This window comes from Bos indicus x Bos taurus, chromosome 12, assembly GCF_003369695.1.
Source record: "Bos indicus x Bos taurus breed Angus x Brahman F1 hybrid chromosome 12, Bos_hybrid_MaternalHap_v2.0, whole genome shotgun sequence".
Taxonomy (NCBI): domain Eukaryota; kingdom Metazoa; phylum Chordata; class Mammalia; order Artiodactyla; family Bovidae; genus Bos; species Bos indicus x Bos taurus.
In genome coordinates, this window is record NC_040087.1 from 21,101,166 (window position 1) to 21,110,712 (window position 9,547).

Sequence of the window (9,547 nt, forward strand, 5' to 3'; positions counted from 1 at the left end):
GAATATTACTCAGCCATAAAAAGGAACACATTTGAGTCAGTTCCAATGAGGTAGATGAACCTAGAACCTATTATACAGAGTGAAGTAAGTCAGAAAGAGAAAGATAAATATCATATTCTAGTGCATATATATATGAAATCTAGAAAAATGGTACTGAAGAATTTACTTACAGGGCAGCAGTGGAGAAACAGACAGAAAGTAGACTTGTGGACATGGGGAGAGGGGAAGAGAGGGTGAGATGTGTGGAAAGAGTAACCTGGAAACATATTACTATATGTAAATTAAACAGCCAACGGGAATTTGCTGTATGGCTAAGAAACTCAGGGGCTCTGTATCAACCTAGAGGGGTGGGGTGGGGAGGGAGATGGGAGGGAGGTTCAACAGGGAGGAGATATATGTATACCTATGCCTGATTCAGGTTGAGGTTTGATAGAAAGCAACAAAATTCTGTAAATCAATTATCCTTCAATAAAAAATAAATTTTAAAAAAGCAATGAATTAGGAATCTTAGAATGACTAAGTAAGGGGACAGGATGTCAGACACTGTGACCCAATGGACTACAGCACACCAGGCTCCTCTGTCCTCCCGTATCTCCTGAAGTTCGCTCAAATTCATGCCCATTGAGTCGGGTATGCTATCTAAGCATCTCATCCTCTGTTGCCCCCTTTTTCTTTTGCCTTCAATCTTTCCCAGCATCAGGATCTCTTCCAATGAGTTGGCTTTTCAAATCAGGTGGCCAAAGTATAACCATTTTCTTAGTTCAATTATTAGCTCACCACTAAGCATCAAGCAGACTTCAGTGGCCACAGGCAACAAAAAATACAGACTTTATAGAATTAATCCAGGAAACGTCACTAAACAAATAGTAATAATAACAAAAACACAACAAACTTGATGAGGGGGAAATCTCATTTCCAGAATTATCACATTATAATATTTAAGATTATATTATTTTACATGTTCACTTTTTAACAAAAACTGTCATGACATGCAAAGAAACAAGAAAGAATGGCTCATACTCAGCGAGGAAAGGGAGTCAATAGAAACTATGATTCTGAGTTATTTTCTTTTTGGTTAAACTGTCTCTGAGGAAGTGCAAATGTTAACTTACTAGACCAAGACATGAAACAGCTGTTATAAATGTGATCAAAGGACTAAAGGAGACCATGCCTAAAGAATGAAAGTAAGCATGAGAATGATGTATCAATAAAGAAAATTTATTTTTTTGAAAAGAACCAAATAGAAATTCTGGTCTTAAAAATGAAAAACAGAGGGGCTCACAGCAGATTTTAACTGGCAGAAGGAAGAATCAGTGAACTTGAAGACAGGTCAATTAAGATGATCCAGTCTAAGCAACAGAAAGGCGAAAGAGTGAAGAGAAATGAACAGAGCCTCAGAGATTGGTGGAACACCATCAAGCTACATATGATACGGATACATATGTATGATAGGAATCTTAGGAGGAGAGGAGAGAAAGAAAGAGGAAGAAAGGATATTTGAAGAAATAGCCATAAACTTCTCAAATGTGAGGAAAATCTGCATCAAATTTCTACACCTAAGAAGCTCCACAAACTTGAAGCAGTACAAACCCAAAAGGCCCACATTTAGACACATCGCAGTCAAACTGTCAAGAGAGAGAGAAAAAGAGGGAATCCTGAAAGCAGCAAAGAAATGATTCATTACATTCAACCCTCTCCCCACTCCACTGAATGTTATTTTCTGGAAGACTGCTCCTGGACACGATCCAGGTAGAATGTGAGGTAACAATCATTTGCAAGCATCAACAATGCCAGCCTATTGATGAAGTCAAAGATGGAAAATGAAGTCTTTCCAGGTTCTTCCTCCACTCTTTAGAGTCTCTCATTTGGGGTCCCATCTGGGCCCTCTCCACCCTGTGAGTGAGGACTGAGAGGGAACAGAGGGGTCTTTGCAAACAGTGTTAGGGGAGCCTGTCAAAGTGACATCACTAGAGATCTGATGTGACAATGACTGCCTGCCCTCTGAGGGCTGCAGAACTTGCCCAGTTGGGAAACAGCTAAGCAGTAAGTAACTGTTGGCTTTAGATTGGGTAGGGTTAGTTATAAACATAGCGATATATAACATTTCCTTTAAAAATAAGTTCCTAGCCTTGACTTCGGAGAAGGCGATGGCACCCCACTCCAGTACTCTTGCCTGGAAAATCCCATGGATGGAGGAGCCTGGTAGGCTGCAGTCCATGGGGCTGCTAGGAGTCGGACACGACTGAGCGACTTCACTTTCACTCTTCACTTTCATGCACTGGAGAAGGAAATGGCAACCCACTCCAGTGTTCTTGCCTGGAGAATCCCAGGGACGGGGGGTGGGGCGGGTGGCTGTGGGCTGCCGTCTATGGGGTCGCACAGAGTCGGACACAACTGAAGCGATTTAGCAGCAGCAGCAGCAGCCTTGACTTATAAGATTGAAAATTAGAGATGTGTCTTTGACTCATGTTTTTATACCCATATAGACACATTTACAGTTTTATATTGTACTTTATATCTAAATGGGCAAACTATGTATTTGACATGGTACTTATTTTATCTCTTTCTCAAAGATAATTGAAGTGGTAATAAGGAAAACTTTGGAGATAAATTTTTTCCAACATTCTAACCCAGAAAGACTGCCATTCAGTCAGCTGATGTTTAGTGAACATCTATTATGTACCAGACGTTGTGCTAAACGCAGCATAGACAGATGGGAGATGAAGTGTTCCTAGCAGGAAGGTGGCAGGCGAGGCGAGGGTAAGGTGGGTAGGGAGGACGTTTGCACTTTCTGCATTGGGAGATGTACAGGAAATGCCGCAGAAGAAAGACAGAGAAGCCTGCACAAATGTTTATTGTGCAGGGGACTCACTGGGGACAGACAGGTCCCACACAGAAAAGAAGACCTTTGTAAACTTTGTTTTGTTGTCTTTTGAAAAATAGATTATTGTCTTCAGTGACAATGTCCAATGTTTCTACATTTGCTTCTTTCTGTGGGTGTCTACATTTTCTTTTAGCTGTAGGGTTGCATGAGGAGGGAACATTTCATTTGAAATTAGCAACCAAGTTGCTAAATATTTTTGCTATCAGTCCAATGCTGGATACAAACGTCATCTCTCCCTTTCTCACATACACACAGGCACACACGCACACACACACACACACACTCTGGCTATGTGTTCTTTCCTTCTCCCTCACTCCCTGCTCCTGAATCAGAGAGTAGAAAAAGAGGGAGAAAGTCTGTAAATCTCCTGGAAGGATTCATGATGCTCCATGGTGTTGTGGTGCTTGGCAAGGCCCACTGTGTGAGGCCAGACCCTGGAGGATGCTTCCAGAAAGCTCGACGTCGAAATCCAAGCCCTTGTCCTCCCTGCACTCTAACTGCTGTCCCACATTCAGACCTTTTCCTCATCTCTAGCCCACCTTTGTAGCCGGAATTTCTGTGGATGGTTCCGATACCTGATACATCAGATAACGGCAGTGTGTGGACGTCTCCTCCCCTCCTCCCTCATTCCTTCCATCCTTCTTTCCTCCCTGCTATCTTTATTTCTTCCTCCCTCCCAAGCTTTTATCTCACTATGAAATACAGAGCATTTACTGGAGTATATAAAATATCCGTAGACAACTTAGCACTTTTTAAAAAATGATACACACGCCAGTGCCACCAAATAAAGAATTGGAATATGACTACTAGCCCCTCAGAAGCCCACTCATATACCCACCCAATCACAACCCCTAGTATCCTACTTCCCCAACCCCTCCCTCACACGCAAGTAATTACTATCTTTAAAAAAATTTTTTTTTATATTGGAGCTGATGTGTTAGGTTCAGGTGTACAGCAAAGTGATTCAGTTAGACACACACATCTCTATTCTTTCTCAGATTCTTTTCCCATCTGGGTTATTACAGAATATTGAGTAGAGTTCCTTGTGCTATACAGTCAGTCTCTGTTGGTTATCTATTTTATGAATGTGTGTGTTAGTTGTTCAGTCATGCCCGACTCTTTGCAACACTATGGACTGTGTAGCCCTCCAGGCTCCTCTGTCCATGGGATTCTCCAGGCAAGAATAATGGAGTGGTTGCCATTCCCTTCTCCAATTTTACACATAATGGTGCCTATATGTTAATCCCAACCTCCTATATAATTACTATCTAGAACTGGACATGGAACAACAGACTGGTTCCAAATAGGAAAAGGAGTACGTCAAGGCTGTACATTGTCACCCTGCTTATTTAACTTATATGCAGAGTACATCATGAGAAACTCTGGGCTGGAAAAAGCACAAGCTGGAATCAAGACTGCTGGGAGAAATATCAATAACCTCAGATATGCAGATAACACCACCCTTATGGCAGAAAGTGAAGAGGAACTAAAAAGCCTCTTGATGAAAGTGAAAGAGGAGACTGAAAAAGTTGGCTTAAAGCTCAACATTCAGAAAACTAAGATCATGGCATCTGGTCCCATCACTTCATGGGAAATAAATGGGGAAACAGTGGAAACAGTGTCAGACTTTATTTTTTTGGGCTCCAAAATCACTGCAGATGGTGATTGCAGCCATGAAATTAAGAGACGTTTACTCCTTGGAAGAAAAGTTATGACCAACCTAGACAGCATACTGAAAAGCAGAGACATTATTTTGCCAACAAAGGTCCATCTAGTCAAGGCTACGGTTTTTCCAGTGGTCATGTATGGATGTGAGAGTTGGACTGTGAAGAAAGCTGAGCACCGAAGAATGGATGCTTTTGAACTGTGGTGTTGGAGAAGACTTTTGAGAGTCCCTTGGACTGCAACGAGATTCAACCAGTCCATTCTAAAGGAGATCAGCGCTGGGTGTTCTTTGGAAGGAATGATGCTGAAGCTGAAACTCCAGTACTTTGGCCACCTCATGCAAAGAGTTGACTCATTGGAAAAGACTCTGATCGTGGTAGGGATTGGGGGCAGAAGGAAGAGGGGACAACAGAGGATGAGATGGCTGGATGGTATCACCAGCTCGATGGACGGGAGTTTGAGTGAACTCTGAGAGATGGTGATGGACAGGGAGGCCTGGCGTGCTGCGATTCATGGGGTCGCAAAGAGTCGGACACGGCTGAGCGATTGAACTGAACTGAACTGAACTCCCTTGCTTGTCTCTTTCGTGTTATCCCCTAAGTATACTGCCCTAAACAATAGAATTTAATTTTGCCTGTTTGAAAATTTTCCTTCAAGGTCTTTGAACCAGCTTCTTTCTTTCAGCATTCTGTTTACAAGGTTCATCTACATGGTCGCATGTAGCTATGCTCTCCACTGCACGAACAGACCACTACATTTGAACTCCATGTTATTGCTATGGTCACTGGACTGCTTACACTGCCGAGCCCTCTGAACAGAACTGCTTGAACATTCCTGAGCACATAACCTGGACATGGTTCATAAGTTTCCTCAGGGCACATATCTGGGAGCGGACCTGCTGGGTCATAATGTGTCATTATTATTCACTATTACTGGCTACCATGTTAACAGTTCCTCTTTCCCACATCCTAGAAAACATTGCGTCCTCTTTCACATCTTGGTTTCAAACTTATATTCCCAAAATAGACCCTCCTACTAAACTGACTCCTGTAGGTCCAAGGGTTTGATCTTCTGTTTCCCACATGGCTTGTAACAGAGGACATCCCCATGTGTGGCCCCCTGCTTTGAGCACACCCATCAGAAGGTGACGAGCAATTCCCCAGTGAGAGAGCCAAAACCTCAGATATATTCTGGTTGATGTAACACAAATAAATCACTATGTGACTGTGGCACTTGATTATTTAAAAGCAAAACAAAACTGTCATATGTTATAATTGATCATATCACACTTGTGTGCCCTGACATCCTAGTTGAGAACCACTGACCCTGTTGGCCTGTTATTTCAGTGGCCTTGAGCATTGAATGTACTGACCACCTCTTCAGCCCAAAGCCATGATCATCCACCATCTTTCTCTACCAAAGCTTGTCCCTCAAAAACACAACCAGGAGGACAAAGAGAACAATGGTTAAAATTTCCTAATAATGAACCCACCTACCCTGTTGGTGGGAATGCAAACTGGTACAGCCACTATGAAGAACAACAGGAAGGTTCCTTAAGAAACTAAAAACAGAGCTAGCATGTGATCCAGCAATCCCATTCCTAGGCATATATCCAGAGGAAAACATATTTCGAAAGGATACAAGCACCCCATTGTATCCTTGCGGTATCACTGCAGTACTGCTTACAACAGCAGGACATGGAAGCAACCTAAATATCCATTAACAGAAGAATGGATAAAGCGGAAGTGATAGATACATACAATGGAATATTCAGTTCAGTTCAGTCGCTCAGTCGTGTCCGACTCTTTGTGACCCCATGAATCACAGCACGCCAGGCCTCCCTGTCCATCACCAAATCCCGGAGTTCACTCAAACTCACATCCATCGAGTTGGTGATACCATCCAGCCATCTCACCCTCTGTCGTCCCCTCTTCTTCCTGGCCCCAATCCGTCCCACCATCAGAGTCTTTTCCAATGAGTCAACTCTTCGCATGAGGTGGCCAAAGTACTGGAGTTTCAGCTTTAGCATCAGTCCTTCCAAAGAACACCCAGGGCTGATCTTCTTCAGAATGGACTGGTTGAATCTCCTTGCAGTCCAAGGGACTCTCTTCTCCAACATCACAGTTCAAAAGCATCAATTCTTTGGCGCTTAGCTTTCTTCACAGTCCAACTCTCACATCCATACATGACTACTGGAAAAACTATAGCCTTGACTAGATGGACCTTTGTTGGCAAAATAATGTCTCTGCTTTTCAATATGCTATCTAGGTTGGTCATAGCTTTTCTTCCAAGGAATATTACTCATCATAAAAAGGGATGAAATAATGCTATTTGCAGCAACATGGATGCCCCCAGAGATTATCATACAAATTGAAGTAAATCAGAGAAAGACATATATTATACCATTTATACGTAGAACCTTACAAAAAAAGATAAAATGAACTTATTTACGAAATAGAAACAGACTCACAGACTTAGAGAACCAACTTATGATTACCATGGGGTAAGGGATGGGGGGAGGGATGGGTTGACATGTACACACTGCTATATATAAAATAGGTAACCAATAAGGACCTACTGTGTAGAATAGGGAAATCTGCTCAATATTCTGTAATAACCTAAATGAGAAAAGAATTTGCAAAAGAAGAGATACATGTAAATGTAAAAAAGATGTAAGATTAAAAAAAAAAAAAATCTCAATAGTGCCACACAGACTCGAAGGCTTGCCCTCTGGGATGCTATATTCAAGGGTGTGTTCTTTCCCGTGCCCCCACAGGGTTGGACCAGCTGACCTGATCCTGGCCAGTGGCCCTGTCCTCCATCACAGCCATCCCGCCATCCAGGCCAACCGGGACTATGTTTCCCTTCAAGGTGAGAAAATGGATGGGGCTTGCCTGCTTCCGCTCGCTGGTGGTCTCCTCCTCCAGCATTCGCCAAAAGAAACTAATCCACAAGCTCCAGGAAGAAAAGGCCTTCCGCGAGGAGATGAGACACTTCCGGGAGAAGATTGAAGACTTCCGGGAAGAGATGTGGAATTTCCGGATCAAGATGCGTGCCTTCCGCGGTGAGATCTTGGGCTTTTGGGAAGAGGATAGGCCTTTCTGGGAAGAGGAGAAAACCTTCTGGAAAGAGGAAAAAGCCTTCTGGGAAATGGAAAAATCTTTCCGGGAAGAAGAGAAAGCCTTTTGGAAAAAGTACCGAATCTTCTGGAAGGAAGACAGGGCCTTCTGGAAGGAGGACAACGCCTTGTGGGAAAGAGACCGGAACCTCCTTCAGGAGGACAAGGCCCTGTGGGAGGAAGAAAAGGCCCTGTGGGTGGAGGAGAGAGCCCTTCTGGAGGAGGAGAAAGTCCTCTGGGAGGATAAGAAGACCCTCTGGGAGGAGGAGAATGCCCTCTGGGAGGAGGAGAAGGCCGCCTGGGTGGAAGGGGTTGTTCCGGTTGTGGAGCAGCAGGTGCTGGAAGGCGGGCACCACCACGTCAGCGGCAGGCCCCGATCACCAGCCTCCTCCCGGGGTAGGGCGTGAGCACAAGAGGCACTGGATTGGGACTCAAGTGGAGTCACACTCAGGGTGACCCCCACATGCCTAAAAAAATATGCTCTTATTTGTCTCCTGGCTTCAAAAGATCTAATAAAGTCCTGAGGAGAGGTCTGGAAAACCAACTTTTGTAGGGAGGGCCAGCTGCATCTTCCCAGGTCCTGTGATTCTCCGAGGTCACTGTCACATCCTCCATGGGCTATAACTGCTGTCCCTAGGGCTGGGGCCCCGGCAGTTCCGGTGAACCCGGCAGGAGTGGGTGGGTGTGAGTGGAGGCCCTGGGCTCGCCTTGAAAGAGTCAGAAATGAAGTGGGGGCAGGTGCTCAGACAACGACAGCGAGAGATAGGGAGGACCAGAGAAGGGCAGAAACATCTCTGCCTCTGTCCAGTTCTGAGGTAGTCATTTCTCCTCCACTCTGGGCAGTCTTGCCTGGCAAAGGAAATGGCAACCTACTCCAATACTTTTGCCTGAAAATCCCATGGATGGAGGAGCCTGGTAGGCTGCAGTCCATGGGGTCGCAAAGAGTCGTACATGACTGAGCGACTTCACTTTCACTTTTCACTTTCATGCATTGGAGAAGGAAATGGCAACCCACTCTAGTATTCTTGCCTGGAGAATCCCAGGGACAGAGGAGCCTGGTGGGCTGCCGTCTATGGGGTCGCACAGAGTCGGACACGACTGAAGCGACTTAGCAGTAGCAGCAACTGGGCAGTCTTGGAGGCTGTAGTGGTGTTAACATTTCATTCGTGGGTTTTCCTCACCTGGCAGGCTATTTAGACACAGACAGCATCCCTTAATGACTCACCTGCTCACCGTTCCAGATTTCCACCAAACTTCGCTTCCCATTCTCTGTAGCATGAGAAAGGGGTGTGGCATTAGGCTGAGGCTCTAGAGCTCCGCCCACTCCCCTTTTCTGATGCTGGAATAGTTGGACCAGGTGAGCCCACCTGCAAGGTGTAAGGTAGACCTCCTGCCCCATACTCCTATTAAATACTCAGGTCTCAGGTACCTGTGTCTCTGCATTATCAATCCCTTCCTTTGTGTTTCCCTTCTTCCACTCAATTAAAATTAAAATGCCCCAGGGAAGTAGAACACTAAATGAATGTACGCTAATGTGAACAGCCATTTACACACCCAGCTTCTCTTCTGGTGTCAGATTACATATATGGGCATTGATATGGAAGGGCCCAGAAGGTGAGTAGTAAGAAATGTCAAGGCCAACACCTCTTGCTGCCTGGCCCTCACTCTCATTCATGCAGCCACTTACGTGCCTTTGTACATCCTTTACTACTTGACAAGCACGTTCACACCTGCCAGCTCATGTAACCCTCCTCACAACTCTGTAGGTTGACAGGGAAGGTCCATTAACCCATTGCACATGTGAAGAAAGAGACCTGGAGAAGCAGAGGGACTTCTGGTTTCGAGCAGCAACCAGAAGGTCCAGGAGGAGAACCCACACT

The 9,547-nt window shown here is 44.7% G+C and overlaps 1 protein-coding gene across 1 annotated transcript; it reads left to right on the forward strand.

Moving 5' to 3' along the window:
• The first annotated feature begins 2,023 nt into the window (after positions 1-2,023).
• On the forward strand, positions 2,024-8,199 carry CCDC70 (coiled-coil domain containing 70). The gene is made up of 2 exons (XM_027557085.1): positions 2,024-2,043; positions 7,326-8,199. Exon 2 carries the CDS (start codon positions 7,406-7,408, stop codon positions 8,072-8,074), a length of 669 nt encoding a protein of 222 aa, XP_027412886.1. The 5' UTR covers positions 2,024-2,043; positions 7,326-7,405; the 3' UTR covers positions 8,075-8,199.
• Positions 8,200-9,547: the final 1,348 nt, after the last annotated feature.

Bases quoted from the DNA above. Each gene is read 5' to 3' on its own strand.
- CCDC70 (XM_027557085.1), top strand. From the start codon at position 7,406: ATGTTTCCCTTCAAGGTGAGAAAATGGATGGGGCTTGCCTGCTTCCGC.